We start from the raw sequence: 20,924 nt of genomic DNA, 5'->3' as shown, positions 1-20,924 counted from the left end.
ATATATCACCAGTATAATCAGTATATATTTAAAGAAGAAATCTTCAAGTAAACACAAAATAACACATAAAAGAGGTCTTTTATAATGCTAAAGGTTTATTTTCATAATTAAAACCTTCTTGATAATTTGGGGCAGTAAAGGACTTTGGTAATGAAATTCCTTACAAGATAGCTAAATAAGCTTAAGACAACACTAAATCATTAATAAACACTCCATTTAGGCTACATGCATGTTTTATCTTCAAATTATTACTGCTAGAATATATAACCTTTTTTTTTTCTGGACTTAGAAAGAATTCAGATTTCTGTTAACTCATTCTGTAATCTTTTTAACTGGTATTTTGACTGGTGCATTGAGCAATGTAGGAGGAACAAGGAAGATAACAAAATCATCCCACATTACATTATACGCATCACATGTAATCTTCAGCAGCATTCATCCAAGGATGCCTCTCATTATTATTCAGAGGCAGCTTCTGGTGGCTGGCAGTTAGGGCGTCCAGAGCAGTTCACCAGTTGGTTAGCAGGCTCCATCACATCCTGCCAGCAGGTCATGCCGATCGATGTGTGTGTTTAGGGAGAAAGCAGAAGGAAGGGGGGGGGGAGTTATACACAACTATCATATTGGAATAAAATAGTACAATTCAACTTACTTACGGGGAGCTCTGTTACATATTTAATCCTTTTAAAGTTGCAAATGATGGGAATAAAATTACAACTCATTTAACCAGAAAAGGGAAATTGTTTTCAGGAATCTTAGCTGGCTCTGCTCTCTTCTGCACTGGCTTTATTCTTGTTTGCCCTCTCCAAGTGGTATCAAGATGGCTGTCTTAGCATGAGGATTCTTTTAAAGAGAGCACTTCTTTCTTAGTACTCCCAGCAAAAGTCCTGAGGAGAGCTTTCATTATCCCAGTGCAGGTCCCTGGAGCCAGGTGCTGTCAGCTCCATTGCAACAACGTGGGCTAGGAGTTGGGGAGAAAGAAAGTTCCCCAAAGGAAAGCTGGGATGCTCTTAGCTAAAGGTAGAGGAGGATATACTGGGCGGGCAAAAACAACATTGTCTGTAATGCCTATTATAAAGAAAGCGTTTTAAAGTAGCATTCAAAGAGAAAGAGTTCATTCTGTCTTACTTATTGATGCTTGAATGAGCGTGTAATTTCTTGCCAGGTAGGAGCGGCACTTAGACCTGCCTTCACTTCAGAGACGCCACCTGATGTCACTGCCAAAGCATGTCAGGTAAATGGTTAAAAAGATGAATTTTAAGAAGTAAAACCCTCTCTTAGGAAGTAACTCTACAGTAAGTATTTGATACCAAGGTTTTACATTTTAGTTGCCTAAGCATTAATCTCAGCTGCCTCTTTCCCTTTACTTTTTAAATTGAGAGAACTTTCTCTTTCTTATGACTGCACAGTAATCTGGTATATGGGTACGTCACCAGTTCCCTAATAATGGAAGTACAGATGTTTTCATCTTTTGTTGTTACAAATAGTGCTGTGGTGAATGACCTTCTTTCTGTATAGGTTACTTCAAGGGGTCCAAACACATCTGTGAGATACACTCCTCAAAACTGAATTGCTGGGATAAAGGGTACATTACTGGAGTTTATCAATTTAAACTCCTCCCAGCACCATATGCAAGTACCTATTTTCCCGGAATCCCAGGAGCATTGTGAGTTGTCAAACTGAAATTTTTGTGTATGTGATGGAATAAAAAGGATCTCAGGATAGTTTAGATTTGTATTTCAAGTGAAGTTGAACATTATTTCATATATCTAAGAGCCACATAAAATACAGTTTTAAGTAGTTGCTTTTCTTGGAGTGGTTGTCAGACATTCAATATCCAGCCCCAAATGGCCTGAAATAATTAAAAGCAGAACTGGCATGAATTAAAATAATTATAAACATAACGGAAAAATCTTAACTCAGTTCTTTCAATTTTTTTTAATTCAGTTGTGTTTAGGAAATGTTTGAATATCTTAAATATTCAGAGAACTGTGCTAACTGTTGTACTGAATCTAATTTATCATCATTTTATTATGTGTTCTTGCTGTTAGCCACTTGAAAACTTTTGTGAAATGAGAGGAAAATTAAATCAATAGATGGAAGAGGAAAAATTAATTTTTTCTAGTAAAGGAGAAATATGGTAACACCCAGCAAAACCACAGACAGCCTGTGTTAATTGAGTAAATTTTTTGCACTGGAGCATTATTAATGATCTTTTGTTTTAAAAATTAAAAATATCTTCAAAAGAATCAATCTTCATTGAGGTTTTATATGTTAGGTAAATTTATCTCTCTTCAAAGAAAGAACCATGCAAGTTAATCCCTGATTTTAAAATAAGATGAAATAATCAAGATTGGAGATATATAATTCAAATGTTAATCCAAACATTCATGAAAATGGCTTCATTTCTCCATGTTAGCAGCATCTGGAACTCTGATTCATAAACTTGCTGGCACTGGTTTCATTTTTTCAGCCTTTAGTCTTCCTTCCCTTTTGAAGTGCTGGCTGTTGACTGTCATTATCAGCAACATCCCGTTGGGCTTCTTGATAGCAAATGATTTCAGTGACCAGATTTCTGAGATGTGGGTGAGCTCCGGTGAACTCACGAGGAGGTTATTTATAATTTTAAATATAACTTTTGACTTTCTTAAAAACTAGGTTTGCAGTGCCTGGATAGCAAGTGGAGTTGTAAGTGACCTTAATGATCTCCGAAGAGTTCATCAGTTGCTTGTTTCATCATTAACAAAAATACAGGTTGGAAAAGAAGCTCTAAGTCACTTATATAATGAAAGTGCTTCTACCATGGAGATCTTAGCTGTGCTAAAAGCCTGGGCAGAGGTTAGTACTTCTCAGTTTATGACCAGAATTTTGGAAGTTGTTAATAACTTAGACCATAAACTGAAATTAGCTATTTGAAACACAAATAAGTCTATGTTTAAGGTTAATGGAAGTCTTTCAACATGAGATTTATTTATATTTTAATTGATGTTTTGGCCAAGCATTCTAAAGTGTCCTCCAGTGTCTGTTACCTATTGCTTTAAGCAGGAGCAGTCATGAGCCAGAGAGACTTTATAATAGTCAATGGAAATCAGCTTTTATTGAAACCTGAATTATTAGAAGTATGGGGTTACTTGTATATTCTGTCAACTCTATAACACATACTTTAATATTTTTTAATGCTCTTTCATAGGATGACTTTAGATTATTAAGTCAGTCATTTTATTTTCTAAGATTAAAAAAATTCTTAGAAGAAAATATTTAACTTTTCCTTAGTTTTTAATCAGGAAGAAAGTTATATAATTTTAAAATGTATAATGGAAGTGTTTACACATATACAGAAGTAGAATAGTATATAATGAACCCACATACCCATCATCCAGCTTTAGCAGTCACCAGACTTGGCCATTCTCGGTTCATATATCACTTTAAAGAAGTATTTAGTTTCAGATTGCAACTGAGAGAGTTAACCACTATGTAAGAAAAGATTTCCTTCAGTAGAGCTGATTAAAACCAGAAGATTGTCGAGTGTCTATTTTTGTCATTATTTAATGTTGACAATCTCAGGAAGTATTTCTACCTGGATTTAATAAGTTGGATCTAATGTTCTTTAACAGTGAATTCTAAGTGTGTTAAATATATACTAAAAGTAGAGCAAACAAATTCTGTAATTTCTGTAACGTATTTTATAAATAGCTTTATTTACATAGTGTCCTTTATGATTTGAATCTCTGTACTCTTGCATAAGCCATTAATTTCTCCTATTCCATCCTTAGTAAAAATAATGACTGACCAACAAGTTCCATGTACTTGAGGCCCATAAGTATCTGAAATCCTTGGAGCCAGATATATTTGCAATTCAAAATTTGGGGGATTTTCAGAAAGTTATAGTGCATATTCCACGTATCCATCCAGGATGTCTGGGACAGTTTAATAGAATGTAATCAAACACATTAATATGTCTGTGTGAAATGTTTGAATAGTCACATTGTGTTGGAAAGAGACTATAAATAGCCTCACATAATTCAGTTTTGTCACAAGATTGATTTCCCACAAACTTACAGTTTTCAGAGCTTTTTGGATTATAGAGTTTTGAATCAAGGGGTAGTACACATTATGTGCTGTGTTGAATACTTTAACATTGTATAGTCCTGTAAGTGGTCCATGTTAAATCTGTTTAGGTAGACTTTTTGTAGTGATTTGGTGGTAACATTTGAAAAAAATACTCAGTATTTCAGCTTCTTTCAGTTCAGAGATGGCATCTGGAGCCATATGTTGAGATGGGTTACAAGGCTATAACTAGGCCGAGTGAAAAAGAACACTGTGATCATTTAGTTGTAGCGGTCATAATTGTAAACTTCACAGTGGCAGCGTATTTGTCAAATGTTTATTTTCCCTAATGTATCTCATGAGATAATACTTTTGGATTTTTCTACCTTAGTTTTGTGTATATGACTGGCTCCACATGTATACCTTCTTGGTATCACGATGCATTTTAAGTCCAGGAGGTTCAAAGATAAGTCTGCATCTTCAGCAAGATAAAAATATTGTCGCATCTTTTCAGTGGGTACAAGATTTTCCTATTTATAAAGTACCTTTATACAGGTCTACATAATTGCTGTAGAGAGACATAAAACCCACAACCAACCTTTGAAGACTGCTGCCTGTTCAGAAGAGAGTGTCAGAAATGGGTCGAGTTCATCAGACGGGCTGCTTGACTTAGTCCATGCAGATCTCAGCACACTGAGTAGGCTCTGGCTCTCTGCGCTTCAGGATTTTGCTCTCTTAACTTTGCCTTCCGAATTTGCCTCCCAACTTCCTGTTGAAGGTAAGAGGGTAAAATATTTACATGGTTCCTAGAATGGCAGTCAGTAATGTGTATTTTTAAAATTTCTTCGTTAGCAGGTGATATTTATCTGAAACATTTTTCCCAGAATAGTTTTCATTCATAGAATAAAAGCATGGGAGACTGGCTTTCAGGGTGGAGACCCTGAAGTTGAATGGCTCGGTCATAAGGCATGTTCGTGTTCCCTCACAAGACACTGCCAGATTGCTCCCATGATTATATAATGTATATGCCCACCAATACCATGTTTCCGGTTTTCTGCATCTTCCCACCATTATATGTTAATCATATTTAATTTTTGCCAATCTGATGAGTATGAAATAGGTTCTTTTGGTTTATATCCTTGATTGAGAGTCTTTTTTCCTAGGTGTATGGACTGTTTTTCTTCTTCTGTAAATCACTTAGTCATAGTCTTTGCTCATTTTCTACTTGGTATTTCTCATTTTCGTACTGATTTGTTAATCCTTCATGCATTTTTAGCATTGTCCCTTTGTGGTTCCATATCTTGCAGATATCCTCCCCCAGCCTGTAGTTTGCTCTTTTTTTTTTTTTTACATTTTTAAAATTAATGTAATCAGTTGTTTGTGGTTTATGTTTTTGTGTAATGCCTGATATGTTTTTTTACTTGAGGTCATAAAGAAATATAAGCTTTATAGTTTTGCTTTTTACATTTTGGACTTTAGTCCAACTGGAATTTATTTTCTGTTTACGGAATGAGGATGGGGATCTAATTTTATAGTTAATTATTATTAATATCGCTTTTTTTGGATTGGATATTTGGTAGCTGCTCTTAATTTTCATGTTATTCCAAAATGGCTATTAAATTTTTTCTCTCTTTGATATGAATTTTAGCCTGTCAAGTTCTATTGGAATTTTAATTGGAATTGTACACAAAGAGATATGTAGAGTGTTTATCGCACTTTGTACTTTTTAATAGCATAAAAATGGAAACAAAATGGAAATAAACTGATTATTTGGCTTATTTTAATCAGCAAAAGTGAATGACAGACATAAATCAACATATGTAAATCTCAAAAACATAATGTTCAGGGGAAAGCAAGTTCAAAAAGGATACATACAGTATGAGGCTTTTTAAGTAAACTTACGGAATAACAGCATATATTGCTTATGAATATAAACATCTAGTGTGAGTGTGTAAGACCATGAGAGTGATTCACAATGATGTGATCAAAGTCGTTACAGAAGGAAGGGCAAGCATTAGTGGCATAAAAAGTTTTAGGGTATTTTGTTTTGTTTAAAGGAATAAGAGATTTAAGAAAGGTAAAATGTTAACCTTAGAGGTAGATAAATAGGTGTCAATATTTGTTTTAAACATGCATATCCAGAACAAAAAAAAAAACATGCATATACACATCACGTATTTGTTTTTAAATATTTTGTGATTAAAAATAAAAAGTTAAGAATTAACCTGCAAACTTTTTATAAAGCTGTTAAGGTACAACAGCCCTATGACCCGACAAGTCTCAGGAGAAATAAGATCATTGATAACAAAGCAGCATGGGTGAATCTCCAAAAACATTGTTAAGCAGAATCTCAGTCACAAACAAGTGCAGACTGTATATTTTTCCATTTCTGTGAAGCCCAAGAACAGGCAAAACTAATCTGGTGATAAAAGCCAGAAAGTAGTAGCCTTGGCCTGTAGGGACTGACTGGAAAGGAGTCACAGAGGAACTTTTGGGATGATGGAAATGGTCTGTATCTTCTAACAGAAAAGAAGGAGAGTGTAGTGTGAGCTAGTCTCTTCTTTTATTCCTCCTGAAACCGTTTGCTTCCCCTTTTTTGTAGGTGGTGCTTTCTACACAGCAGAGACTAGTGAAAATGCAAAACTACATTATTACAGCTCCTGGGCGCTTATCCTCCACGCTACAGCACTGTGGCTCACCAGCACAGGCTTCGTTGTTGCTGACCCAGATGAGGGGGCGCCTAATCTCTCGAGGCCTGTAACACCAACTTCCATGTGTCAGGGCTCATCTGGAGTGACGGTAAAGTCCCCTGAGGATGTCTACACCGAGAGATTCCATCTTATTTTAGGTCAGTAAAAGACCTTACCAGTTTCCAACCCTGCAGAGTTTTTCTTGAATTGTGCCTGGCTGTCTGTCTCTCTTGGTGGCTGTTATATCATTCTTTGCTAGGCATTAGTGATAGCCTTGATATAACTAAGTAAGCTTGTATACATTTTATAAAATTGCAGATTTCATTATATTAAGTCTAGAATCCCATTACAAGCTGGCTTCAGCATCAAGTTGAATTTAGAAATTGCAAAAGAAGTCTAGTTCTTTCCACGTGATTTTTTAAAGACCTATGTGGTATGTACAAATGTTCTGAATTTCTCAGTGTGTGTGTGTGTATATATGTATATGTGTGTGTGTGTGTGTATATATATATATATATATATACACACACACACATATATATATAAAATATCAATATACCGAATCATGTCCCCTTCCCCATTCTCAAGGACTGCAAGGTTTAAGAAAGTATACTCAGGTACAGAACTACAAGCAAATATTTAAGGTCAAAGATAAATGAGGTTTATAGATTTATGAAGTTTAACCCATTTTTTGGCCTTCTTGGAACTTCACTTTTAAAGTGAGGTATCTTTCTAAGATACAGTGAGTTTCTAGAATAAGAATTTTTCATACTTACCTGGTTCTGAGGAAGCAACCTATTAGAGACCTATTAAGTAAGTTATTAAGTGAAATGTAAGGTTTATAAAGGTAGGTGGTTAAGTAAGGTTTATGGTTCATAGAGTTTCTGTTATTCCTTCCCAGGCCAAACATGACCAGTTTTCCTATAACCTTACGTATATAAACATTTTGTTTCCATTTGGCTTGAGACGAGAGCTTTTTAAAAACAGACTTTTATACAGAGAAGGTTGGCAGAGCATAAGCATGTAGTTCGACTACCTCAGTTCAGATTCTTGGTATACCCCACTGAAACAGACCTTGCGCAAACGAAACTGTTTAGGCTCTGTGTGCTCAAGGGGAATGGTAATAATAGTACCTACTTCCTCAGGTATTTGAGAGTGAAATGATATATTTAAAGTGCACTGCCTGATACATGGTGATCACTCATTAAACAATCAAGTTTTAGTCGAAATTAAGCTATGAAACTATGTGTTAAGTTTTCTGATGCAGTCTTACTGTAATTTCTGCAATAGTGCACAAGCCTAATTGAGATTATTCTTTGTGTACATGTTGATAAAAACAAACTATTAAGAGATCGCTTATCACTTAATTTTTTTATCACTTAATTGTTTAAAGTCTTAAATTCATCGTGGTTTATTTGCATTACCCTTTTGCTAAGTTTATTTGTATTATCTTATCAAAATAGAAAATTATTTAACCTCATAAACTAATCTCAAAAAAGAATCTCAAAAAAGCCTCATTCTCTCCTGCTTTATACAGGAATCAGTGTGGAATTTCTTTGTTCCTTACGTTCAGATGCAACCATGGAAAGCATTACTGCTTGTTTACATGCGTTACAGGCCCTTCTAGATGTTCCTTGGCCCAGATCTAAAATTGGCAGCGATCAGGTGATTTCTTGGTTTTTTTGTTAAACTTCTGTAGATTTTAGGGAACAGGAACAGAAACATGTTCAGGTTATTAGAAGGGACACAGAGAAGTAAAAAGGAAACTAAAAAACTGCACAGCTAGACCTCGGAACTGAAATGCCATCATCAGCTGTGCTGACCCAGGAGCAGTCTTCCCTCTGACTGCCACTTTCTGTCTCTGCTTCTGCTGCACTTACTTCTGCTGTCACCAGCCAGCCACTCTGTGTAGCAGCATTCCGGTTGAACTTTCTGCAATGATGGGAAGGTTCTGCGTTGTACTGTCCGTGTCTCTTTCTGCTTCCGTGCACCCTGCCCTTCATATACATCTGCATCTTACACTTCATTTCCCCAAGAGAGCGTCGTCTTGGTTCATGTAGCTCCTGTAGATTACATAGTATTCCTTTTGGCTGAGTTCTCCATCACGTCTTTTTAAGAGATGACTGGCTAGCCTGTAGGTGGAGTCAGACACTAATACCAGACCCAGTTGTGACCATGGTAAAAGGATCACTGTACAAAGTATGGCACTTCCTTTAACTGCTTTCCCAAGAGCAACTCTGTATTGGGCAGGCACCCTAAGCATCATGTATTACCAGTATATTGAATTGTGTATTAAATTGGCTCTCAGATGCTAAGAAAAATGAATGGTATAATTTCCTTTCTATATAGACTATTATTTAACTTACTACCACTATTCTTTATTAGGTTTAAAGTATTAGGTTCCTGCCTGACTTGGAGTGTACCTGAATACATTTTAAACTTTCTGTTCTTGTTTATTCTATATGTTAAAACAAGTATTATAATGATAGATTTACTCTTTATTTTCAAAGATGAAAGAAAGCCACCACAGTAACCAATGCAAAAGAAAAGGGGAAAATGAAATAGTGCTTGTGTATTTTATTCTTTAGCGAGAGATTTATTCTGTGCTTCATAACTTACCCTCTTAATGTCATGCTTTGCCATCATTCTTTATTAGTACTAGAAATCTTAATATAAATCTGGGAATCTACATGGCAGTCCTTGTATTCTTTTAGCCACATTTTTCATCTTGTTTTGGAAATTTCCTTGTTTGTTTTCCCAGTTTAGGACATGTGTGAAAGTGATCTTTTGTCCTAGTGCCATCTCTCAGAAAATTGGACAAAAACCTGTTTGTCCAATCTGGAGTTGGTTTAAAGTGGAGCACGTGTTACATAACTTTACTGCCCTAACATCTTTATTTTTTTGTGAGCCATCTGTTACATTCTCTTTCTCTGAATTTTTTCATGGCATATAACATTGTGTGTGTGTGTTTTTTTAAGTATGCAATTTTCAATATGGTCTCACCCAAATATTTTCTGTGATAGGACTTGGGTATCGAGTTGTTGAATGTACTACATCGAGTAATTTTGACCCGAGAATCACCTTCCATTCAGTTGGCTTCTCTTGAAGTGGTCAGGCAGATTATCTGTGCAGCTCAAGAACATGTGAAGGAGAAAAGACGAAGTGCAGAAGGTGAATGTTAACCCATACACCAAATTAATCACACGACATCATTATTTTTTAAATTATTGCTTATGTGTCTGTGTCATTCTGAGAATCTGTTGTGTGTAGTACAAGTGAAACATCTGTGGGTATGGCTTCACATCCTCTCATTCACCTCTTCATGTTAGCTTGGATATTGTCAGTAGCTAAACTACTATTCCTTGGAAGAATTAGAATTTTAACAACCCTAGAAGAGAAAAAAAAAAAAAATCCCTTTAGTAACTGGGTATTTATTTTAGTGTTTACCAATGTACCTGGAAAGAATCACTGACAATTTTAATAGCTTAAATTTTGCAAAATGACTAAATTGCTTGTTTACAAGTCTAATTTGGTATTGGTGAGTTTATCATTTAAGATTATATTTGACTATATATAACATAAAATACAATTTAACAGCAGATTTAAAACATAAGAACTTATTCTCTCATCTAAAAGAAGTCCAGAGGTTGGCAGTCCTGGGCTGGTGTGGCAGCTTCTTAAAGACACCAGGGGCCTTGATCCCTCTCTCTCTGCCCAGCCACTACCAGTGCTGAGGATGTAAGGTCAGTGCTGGCATTCTAGCTATCATGTTCACATTTTTAACAGCAGGGAGTTAACCAGACAGTATTACAAGTCTGAGAGGGTCACCAGGGATTTCTTTTGACCCATTGCGACAAGAAGTCAAAATAAAGACAACTACTTTTACCTCCGTAACTACTTTCTGTTTCATTCTTTAAGATCCAGGTTAACCCACTTACCTGTTTTACATACAACAGAAATGACCTCAATTGCCCTCTACTAGAAGCAAAGCAAACAGGAAGTATTTATTCAACACTGTTCTTTTTGTCTTTTAGTTGACGATGGGGCTGCTGAAAAGGAAACCCTGCCAGAATTTGGAGAGGGAAAGGACACAGGGGGACTTGTTCCTGGGAAATCGTTGGTCTTTGCAACACTGGAATTGTGTGTGTGCATTCTAGTTAGACAGCTCCCAGAGCTAAATCCTAAGTTGACAGGTAGTCCGGGAGTAAAAGCTGCGAAGCCACAGCTGCTGTCAGAAGATGGAAGCAGGCTTGTTTCGGCCGCGTTAGTTATCCTCTCTGAACTTCCTGCAGTGTGCTCTCCTGAAGGTATGTGTGGTCTATGATTGCTTTACTTAACCTGGAAGGGGAGAGATGGTTTTAATAGATAATGGAGAAAATGATTGCTAATTTTTTTCTCATTAAACTAATGCTGACCCAGAGGTTTGGGTATTGTCTTTAATCCTCTAAGATTAACATTACATTCTGGTAAATTGTTTTACTAAAAGGGTGAAAGTAAATACAGAGACAGCATGTACTCCAGATAGATGTGCTCTTCTATGGTTGAAAACAGTTTAAGCCAGTGGGTAGCAATTTCTAGCTCTTGGGCATTTTTTGGTACAGTATCTAATGGACTTTCCCTACCTGATGACAGAAGTTTCTCATCATACCAGTTGTGTTTGGAATCAAGTCCCTACTTTTAATATAGTGTTTAAGTCTCTCCATAGAGCTCTGCTGAGTCCAGCCTCCTCCTGATTTCTTCTGTGTGAATCTTAAACCCAGGAGGCTTCATGCACACCCCTGTTCTGTGCTGTTGTCGGTGGTGTTACTTGGTCTGAAATGATCCCATCCTCTCCTCTCCTTTTAAAAAATGTGCCTTCAAGTTCAGCTCCAGGCCTACCTCATCTGTGAAGGCTTCCCTTAAAAACTCCGGCTCATGATGAGTTTTGTTTTTCACATGTGTGTGTATAGCTTCTATATGTAGATATGTAGTTTTTATGTGTCATATAGAGGCATTATATGTAAGTGATTATTATATAGGGAGAAAAGATAAATGTACATACACAGGCATATATGTCTTGTTTCCAGCAAAACTATATATCCTCTAGGACTCTAGCACAGAACAGGCACTGAGTACTTAGTAGATAATTCTTAATTGGTAAGCATATTTCTGCTTAAATGTGTCTTGACCAATTTACATGCTGTCTTATTTTCAACATGACTTGAAAACTCCTTGAAAAAGGTTTAATATAAAATCAAATGGATAATGGTGATGGTTACACAACACTGAATGTATTTGATGCCGCTGAATTGTACACTCAAAAATGGTTAAAATGGTAAATTTTATGTTACAGATATTTTCCCACACTAAAAAATAAATTTATAATTAGTCAGCTACCCAATAAAACAAAATAAGACAGCAAAAGATAATGATACTGTGATACAATTTAAGTGACATCTCCAATTACAACCAAAATTTAATCCAATCCTGAAAGTTATTTAAATTATCTCAAGTTACAATCCTTTATGAAAAATAATCTTAAAAGCTAGGAATCTTTGACATTGTTACTCATTTGGTGGTTTCTGTCTAGGAACTATATATAGGCTGAAATAGTGTTTTTAAAAATATATTTTCTAGGAAGCATCTCAATTCTCCCTACTATATTGTACCTCACGATTGGCGTCCTCAGAGAAACTGCTGTGAAGTTACCCGGGGGCCAGTTATCTTTGACGGTTGCGGCCTCCCTTCAGGCTCTGAAAGGAATATTATCCTCTCCCATGGCCCGCGCTGAAAAGAGCCATACTGCCTGGACAGACCTTCTCCGCAGTGCTTTAACAACGGTTCTTGATTGCTGGGATCCAGGTAATTTGGGCTCTCTGGAAGCAGTTGTGCAGTTCATTTTAAAAGCAAGAGGGACTTTTTTTGAGAATAAGCTATTTACTTGATCATGTTTGGCTGTCTCATCTCGAGGAGACCACATTCACTACGTATTTGTTCAAGCAGATGTATCAGTAGATAGCAAACATCTATTTTAGTATCTTTACCCTTTAATGCAATTAATGACTGGCAGCCTGTATGTTGACAGTGAGAGACCTTTAAATGTAATAGTATGTTCATTTTAAAGTATCTAGGGGGAGGGGATAGCTCAGTGGTAGAGTACGTGCCTAGCATGCATGAGGTCCTGGGTTCAATTCCCAGTACCTCCATTAAATACATAAATAAATAAATAACCTAACCACCCCACCCCAAAATAGATACACATATTATGATCCATGTCTAGCTAACACCTTTTCAGTAAGTGCAGTATACTGAAAACTGCATAAGGTATACATGATAAATACAAGGACTGATCTGGTTCATATCCTCACTCCAGTACTAGCTAGTGACTAGCCAAGTTATCCAACTTCTCTGAGCCTTAGTTTTCTCATTAACAAAATAAGGAGATTATGTTGCAGGAAGTTATTACAGCAGTAACATAATACTTGAAAAGCATCTTGCTTTTTACCTGGCATATATTAATAAATGATAGCCAGTATTATGTTCAGTATTCATTAAAATTAGTTTTTCTCTTTGTGGTTTTGTAGTATTTATTTTCAACATTATGTCCTGGTGATTATAAAGAGTCTGTAGACATACTATAAATTATCCCTGCCTTGTTCAGTTTATCAGTATCACAGTTCACTGTATTTTGTTTCAGGTGGTAAAAAGTTTTCAGTTGAATTTAGCATTTATTGACCACCGACTTCGTGCCAAAGTTGGGAGTCTCGTGCAGTTTAGTGCCTATAAATTGCTATGGGGTATGATTAATACTTTAAGGAGTTCCTTGAAGGCAACAGTAATGTCTTAATTATCACTGCACTCCTAGTACAATAAAAAAGAGAGAACTGGCACAGAAATCATCAGCTCTGTTTGAGTGAACCAGGCAAAGTGTGACAGTAGAGTTCTCTGGAAGCTCACACTTAGATGGAGTTTGGGGAGCAAGAGGTGTAATAAGGGACGTTTGTGAAGGGAATGGGGAAAGCACTGTTGGGCAGAGAAGTCAAACTGCAATGTAGGCTTCCAGCAGAGCTCAGCGCACCTGCCCACAGAGGGGTGGGTGGAGGGAGATCTCTGGAGACTGCCCCTCCTCCTCTTCCTCCGATGTGGCTGCCCTGGGGTGAAGCCAGCCCTGGGGGAGCTGACAGCTGACTCCCCACAGCCGGCAGCACCTTCCCCCACCAAGGGGAGCTCAGGGGGTTGCCTCACTAGCTACCACAGGGGCTTCTCAGAAGAGTCAGTTTCTTAAAGTAGAAAGCATTCTCTGTTCTCCACGTGGACATTATAGAAATGGATTCTTGCACAACATTTTGATCCAAGCCTGGAAGACCTAAATATTATGGTACATTTGGGGATGGCAAGTAGAGCAATCAGGGAATGTGGGTTTGAAGGGCAAGAGTAGGAGGGCGGTGAATGATGATTAGTAGAGAGGTGAAGTTGGATGGTACATGGGGCCAGATTATGGAAGGTTTGGCATGACTGGTACTTTGGACTGCTTTTCATAGGCATGTGTTCTTGAAGGGATTTACATTTCTAAAGACTCACTCTGGCAGCAGTACAGAGAAGAAGGCAAGACTGTTGGAGATAAGATAGCAGTAAAAATAAAGAGGAGTAGAATAATGCAAACTAAAATGTTAAGTAAGTATTAACAGAATTCACTGATAGTTTGGCTTAGGAATTGAAAGGGTTAGGGTGATGTGAGCATTCATATGACTTGAAATACCAAAATGAGGGCTTTCAGGGGAAGATAGTGAGTTGATTGTTAAGTGCCTGCAGGATAGTCAAGTGGAGCAGAATGTGAAGCAGTCTGGAGTTCAGGAAAATCTGGGCTAGAGTTGGTTTTAGACTGTATGTATTGGGAATTGTCAGTATAGCCTCCGGAATGGTTGGAATCTCCTAGCTCGAATTTATGGAGCAAGAGGGGAGGAGGTTCTGAATATTACACAGTAACAGAAGCCAAAAATGAGCGTTTTAACGACTAGAGAGTGGTCAGCAGTGTAAAATACACCAGGGGACCGTGCTCACAGTGTTGAGGTACAAGTGAGGAGGCAGGAAGGGGAGGGATCCAGTACAGGCTCCTCTCCACAGGAAGACAGGGAAGCTGAAGGAAGAGAGAGGCTCAAGGAACTGACTCTAGCATGAGGTTTTGCTTATGGGGGAAAAAGAAGGTGCAGATAGGGTTGGAAGTATCAGGGTGGGAAGCAGTGTCCCTTTCCTGGACAGAAGGGAATAATATTCACAGCGCATTTAGAAGGATTAACCTCTGCCAATGTGAGGGAAGAAAAGGAGATACAATGGAAAGTAATAGGTGTTGGTTTTTAAGCTGAGAGTTATGATGAGCTTGCCTCTTTCACCTTGTACAGACACAAAGATGGTTTTCTGTTTTCTGTCGGGGAATGAGGTTAAGATCTTGAGGATTTGGGCTAGCTACTGAGAGAAATCAAAGGAGCTGATTGTGACAGAGAAAACATTTGCTAGGTAACAAATTGCCCCAAAACTTAGTGGCTTCGAACAACAAACATTTCTTATCTGACAGTTTCTGTGGGTCAGGAATTGGGGAGCAGCAGAGCTGGGTGGTTCTGTCTCAGGGTCTCTCTTGAGGTTACTGTTAAGATGTGGGCCAGGGTCGCAGCTAAAGAACCCATTTGCAAGGGGACGCACTCGTGGCTGTGGCTGTGGCTGCCGGTGAGAGGCCTCAGTCTCTTCCAGGCTGGCAGCAGGAGGCCTCAGCTCCCTACCACTTGGCCTCTCCGCAGGGCTAATGCTAAGGGAACCCTGCACCCATCGCAGGTGAAGGAGAGTGGGAATAAGGGGATTGGGGCAGGGGTAGGGGAATTAGGGAGTTTTAGAAGGAACAGGACGAAGAATCTGTGGAGCTTTATATTACTGAGAATAAAAAGACATTTTTTACTGAACAGACTAGCTGAGTATGTATGTAGCAGTTTCAAGTTGCTATAAATGACTAAAAATAACTTGGCTAGATGGGAAGCAGTGGGGCATGACGGTTCACAGTACGCTCTCTGGATCAAACTGAATGCCTTGTGATTTAGGCAAATGACTGAATTTCTGTTCCTCAGTCTCTCCATAAAATGGGGGAAATAAGAGAACCTACCCCATGGTGCTATTGTGAAGATCAAATATTTAATACATATAAAGTGCTTATAGTAATGTTGTCATAATTTTAAATGTTAGCTATGCACCTGTTTTACCTTAAAATTATTCAGATTATTTTTATAAAATAAATCCCACCCATCCATAATATTTTGCTTTCATTGCTGCTGGCTCTCAAGTGTCAGCACTCTAATATTAATCTCCTCAAGCCTTTCTCTCTCTGGCCACCCAATGTAGCAACTCCTTGGGTCGCTTTCTATTATCTCTTAATTTTTTTTTATATATTCATAGACCTGGTGACTAGCTGAAATTGAATTATTTACTTCCTGGTATATAGTATATCTTTGTAAATTGTATTCTCAGTGCCAAAAAGAGTCCTGGCACCTAGTAAATGTTTCTTAAAGATTTGATGAATGAATGTTATCAAAGCTACTATACATATATGTAAGTAATTTTTTCATGAGGAGCAATCCATTCTTATACAATTTAATGAGCTGAATTTGCCATGCCTTTTCCTTTTTAAATAACATTGATTTTCCACAGCAGGTTCATTAAAATTATTTAATGAGAGTATGACTTTGGGAAATGAAGGTAAATTACATCTAATAGAAAATTCCTTTAAATGATTGTGACTCACACAGGTATTTTCAGTACTGTTAAGAAATAGTATAAGTAGCAAACAAAGTGCTAAGGTATTTTCATGTATTGACATGTGTATTATCAAAATACAAGTACTTTAAATTTAACAGGAAAAACAATTGTCCAAGCATTTCTGTGTTGCTCCACAGTAGAAATAATAATGTAATAGTTACTTTGTTTTGGGCATTATGTGCAACGTGCTATTCTGAATGCTTTATGTGGATTAACTCATTTAATCTTCATAACTTTATAAATATAAGTACTGTTATTCTCATTTTACAGATGAGAAAACTGAAGACTGGGTTAGATATCTAAGGTCACAAAACTAGTAAATGCATATTCCTAGAAAATGAATATATGTGTTTACTGATGGCTCTACCTACCTAGGAAGATTATAATTACTTTGGTAATTCTTGACTCTAGAATGACTTACAGTACCCATTTTAAAACCTACAGCATGTGCCAGGATTCTTGTCAATCAATGTTTATTATCTGTAACTGTTAGGTACACAAAAGAAATTATTACTACCAAACTAAAGACAGCTTTACAGATACATAGAACAGTAAGTATGAGAGCACTGGTATCTGTTTCTCATAGATTGTTTCTCTTTAGTGGATGGAACACACCAAGAACTAGATGAAGTCAGTCTACTTACTGCTATCACAGTATTTATTTTGTCCACCAGTCCAGAAGTAACTACCATCCCATGCCTTCAGAAGCGCTGTATTGAGAAATTTAAGGCTACTCTTGAGATAAAAGATCCTATGGTAAGTGTCTTCAAAAGAGAGGTATTTCTTAATAGGAATATGTTTAGGTTTTTGCAGAACTTTTCTTTGTGATTTTGTTGGGTCCAACAAGAAGTACCAGACTGAATTTCTTTTATTTTTAGGTTTGGATTAAGTCCTATTCTTGTGTCGACAAAGCCAAATAATAACAGTCTTGTTCTTTGGCCCTGAGGATAGAATGCAGCTACAGAAAGAGAGAGGAAATTTTTTTTTATAAAAAGCTAAATTTGATAGGGGCATCTCTAAAATTGATACATCACTAGAACTTTACAAGGGACTTTTTATAAAACCCTTTGTAGCTTATTATAGTAGATTTCCTTAGGAAAGAAGGAAGGAAGGAAAGAAAGGAAGGAAGGAAGGAAGAAGGAAAGGAAAGAGAAAAACAAAAGGAAGCACATGGCTTCAGTATATGATTGTAAAATAATGGGACCTATTTCAAGAACAGTATATACAAATTAATCTCATTCCTTTATGGTCCGTTTACCTGTTAGATTAATTTCCTGTTTTACTTACTGTTTACAAAAATGATCATTCAGATATCATCACAGTGAATCAAATAAAGGGTGATTTGTATCTTTGATGTATAGTCTTCTCCTTTTGTTCTTCTGTCCTGTTTATTGCTTCTGGCCTCACAAGAGCTTTCTGTAGCAGCCTCAAAGTGGTGGCTCTGATAACAACACATAATATGGTCCAGACACAGATCCTTAAAATCTTCATAATATCAAAAATATGTGATTTTAGTCTAAAACATTTTCCAGAGTCTCCTAAATATTTTTCAAGGTTGTGTGTATGTTTTGTTTTGGTTCAGATTTTTACATTATAGACAGACACATGAGGGGAAAAATGGGAACTAGTCAAAAGTAGAAAAATTAACCACTCACATGCCTTTATCCCCACTCTGAGCTATCACAGCCACTGTTAGCATCACAAGCACTTAGCAAGTTTGAATATCTGTTAGTCCTGGACTCCCAAAATTAAAGATAAATTATAAATAAATTTAAGTATTTGGGGTAAGGGGACTTTAATTTTTTTTCATTTATATTTTTCAATTTACTTTTTAAAACTTACATTAGAGCTTACATTTTAATATAATTGCAAATTTATATTTACAGTTTATACTGTTTTTGTCTCTTACCTTATTAGGTACAAATCAAGACCTATCAGCTCCTACTTTCCATTTTTCAGTATCCAAATCCAGCTGTTTCGTACCCATACATTTACTCGTTAGTATCCTCTATTGTGGAAAAACTGCAGGAAATAGACAAGAGAAAACCTGAAGATACTACTGAGCTTCAGATCTTTCAAGAAGGCATAAAGGTCTTGGAAGCACTGGTAGCCATTGCTGAAGAACACCATCGTAAGTGTGAGCACTAAATGCGTGCTAAATCAGAAGCTGTTCAAAATCAGGAATTTAATGTTATTTAAAATATAAAACATCCAATTAGTCACTTAACAATATACCGTCACATTCACTGAAAGGCAGGTGTTAATGTTAATCCAAGTACTGATATTATTTAGTATTAATTTGGGAGGAGAGATTGGAATAACTCTAATGGGGAAAATATGTACAGATCATGTATAAGGAACATTTACATCCCTGAACCTGAGTACTTACATCATTTGTTCACTTTCCAGGCTCTCAGCTGGTGGCCTGTCTTCTGCCCATCCTCATTTCCTTCCTTTTGGATGAGAATGCTCTGGGATCAGCAACTTCCATAATGAGAAATCTGCATGACTTTGCTTTACAAAATCTCATGCAGATTGGGCCTCAGTATTCATCAGTTTTTAAAAGTGTAATGGCTTCTTCTCCAGCTTTGAAAGCTCGCCTTGAAGCTGCTATAAAGGGCAATCAGGAAAGTGTCAAAGTCAAGATACCAACATCTAAACATACTAAGAACTCTGGAAAAAATTTAAGCATCCAATTAAAGACCAACTTCCTCTGATTTTTTTTTTTTTAATAGCTAAGCACCTTAACACAATACTTGATCATTTCCTTCTCTTTCGGGGCAAAAGTGACATTTTAGACACAAGTGCACTTGGAGGTCTGGTTTTTTGTTTTACCTTAAATAGCTGTGACTTTTCAAAGTAACAGCAAACTTAACATTTTTTGTGTTGGTTTTTGATTTGGGGTTGTTTTTGGTTTTTTGTTTGTTTGTTTTTTTCCATATAATAAAATCACAAAGCTCTGTCAGAATTCTTGCCAGGAATTTCAAGAAAGTGTTAAAGAACTGAACTTAGAAAACAAACCACTGCTTTAAAAATGAAGTTTATTTCTTCTAACAGTCCATACACACATGCTATACTTACTACTATGGCAAATATAGAGTTGACTCTAGTATAAATTATTTGCATTTATATAGTATCCCAAATACTGATTTAAAATTCTGCCTCATTCCGTAATTGTATTAAACTTTCTTGGATTTCTCAGACAACATAAATTAAATCATGGGAAAGCTATTCAGGAAACTTGGCTTAGAATTACTTAATATATAAAGTACAAATTAATTACAGCCCTACAGTGTGACTTGAGATTTGGTGTCTATAAATATCATGGCTTTTCACGATCTAATGGCTTTATTTGTATTGAGTTCAGAAAATTCAAATTTTATGCGTTTTAAATAGAATAGGACATTTCCATTTCAGTTTCTTACATGGGTTTTCTTTTACCTCTGTTGCTAACAGTTCTCTTCATTTGTGGCAAACATTCATACTAATGAGTTTAATATAGATTCATATTTATATTTAAATTAACTATGGGTTTATATAAATGTCAAATGTAGTACAACAAATTTAGATCATCAGTGAATACAAGTATGTTTTCTTAACATGAAACATATTTTAATATAGAAAAAAACCTAATGATAAATTCATATTGGTTGAAAAATATTTTTTAACTGTTGGTGATCACTGACTCTCCTACTTCAGTGTTAAATTGTGTGAATCAAGCACTGTGTCAAAACAAATCATTTCCCTGTTAAAAATTAAAAGCCAAAATGATGGCATGTTCAGAAATGAGAGACACTTGGAGTCAAGCAAGAGCAATGTGATATACTCTATTTTATTATGTTTGTAAATACTCTTGTAAATTGTTCAGAATGAAAACATTTGACAAAGTCTAACACTACAATCAATTTTTCTAATTTACATAAATAAAGCTAATTTTCTTTATCATTCTTGTGTTTGAAATTATTTTACCCACAAAAGATGACTGGTTAGTCTCACAGATTCCAAAAAATCAATTCTATGTTGCAAATAATACCGTCTCTGAAACTTAGCCTTTTTTCTTGGAGGGGCCCTTTTCTTTGGAGCATTCTTTGCAGTGGTTTGGATTCTCTGTCTTCCTAATTGTCTCTGAATTCGCCTGTATACTTCTGTTTCCTTCACCTGAATGCCCTTCTCTCCCCTGTTCTGTCAGCCGACTCCCACTCCATTTAGGCCTGTTTTAAATGTCACTTCCCCTTCATAACTCTGCTTAACACTTCGTAACCTCCTTTCAAACCAAGCAGACTTAACTACTTCTTCATCTGTGTTCCTGCAGTACTTCATCTATTCTATGCATTGAAGATCAATCACATTGCATTTTAGTATCTCCCTTTTAGACAGTGCCTCCTCAAAGGGAGAAATTCTGTCTTCTAT

At 36.5% G+C, this 20,924-nt stretch overlaps 1 protein-coding gene and 1 long non-coding RNA gene across 10 annotated transcripts in view; one reads left to right on the top strand and one right to left on the bottom strand.

Annotated features, from left to right (window-relative positions):
• The window catches only part of HEATR5A (HEAT repeat containing 5A), an 87,743-nt gene extending 67,284 nt beyond the window's left edge, over positions 1 to 20,459 (top strand). For 4 of the 6 annotated variants that reach the window (XM_032481833.1, XM_032481836.1, XM_032481831.1 and 1 more), the window contains 11 exons: positions 1,166 to 1,234; positions 2,659 to 2,838; positions 4,603 to 4,825; positions 6,650 to 6,895; positions 8,275 to 8,402; positions 9,761 to 9,908; positions 10,772 to 11,044; positions 12,354 to 12,578; positions 17,101 to 17,270; positions 18,432 to 18,645; positions 18,924 to 20,459. In XM_032481833.1, the coding sequence (XP_032337724.1) occupies positions 1,166 to 1,234; positions 2,659 to 2,838; positions 4,603 to 4,825; positions 6,650 to 6,895; positions 8,275 to 8,402; positions 9,761 to 9,908; positions 10,772 to 11,044; positions 12,354 to 12,578; positions 17,101 to 17,270; positions 18,432 to 18,645; positions 18,924 to 19,231 (2,184 nt within the window). In that variant the 3' untranslated portion in view covers positions 19,232 to 20,459. The remainder of the gene's footprint in view (positions 1 to 1,165; positions 1,235 to 2,658; positions 2,839 to 4,602; positions 4,826 to 6,649; positions 6,896 to 8,274; positions 8,403 to 9,760; positions 9,909 to 10,771; positions 11,045 to 12,353; positions 12,579 to 17,100; positions 17,271 to 18,431; positions 18,646 to 18,923) is intronic. The other 2 variants (XM_032481837.1, XM_032481835.1) reach the window with 1 other exon arrangement.
• LOC106730460 lies at positions 78 to 19,044 on the bottom strand. 4 transcript variants are annotated; one of them, XR_004320617.1, is made up of 8 exons: positions 18,904 to 19,044; positions 18,424 to 18,536; positions 17,802 to 17,955; positions 9,741 to 10,125; positions 8,618 to 8,800; positions 4,646 to 4,816; positions 1,129 to 1,217; positions 78 to 539 (listed from the first exon to the last, which is right to left on the bottom strand). It is a non-coding gene; the product is annotated as an uncharacterized LOC106730460 (long non-coding RNA). The 4 variants fall into 4 exon arrangements; XR_004320616.1 differs by having other exon boundaries at positions 8,618 to 10,125; XR_004320618.1 differs by lacking the exon at positions 9,741 to 10,125.
• Positions 20,460 to 20,924: the final 465 nt, after the last annotated feature.

Source organism: Camelus ferus, chromosome 6, assembly GCF_009834535.1.
Source record: "Camelus ferus isolate YT-003-E chromosome 6, BCGSAC_Cfer_1.0, whole genome shotgun sequence".
NCBI classification, from domain to species: Eukaryota; Metazoa; Chordata; class Mammalia; order Artiodactyla; family Camelidae; genus Camelus; species Camelus ferus.
This window is presented reverse-complemented; position numbering and strand designations above follow the sequence as displayed.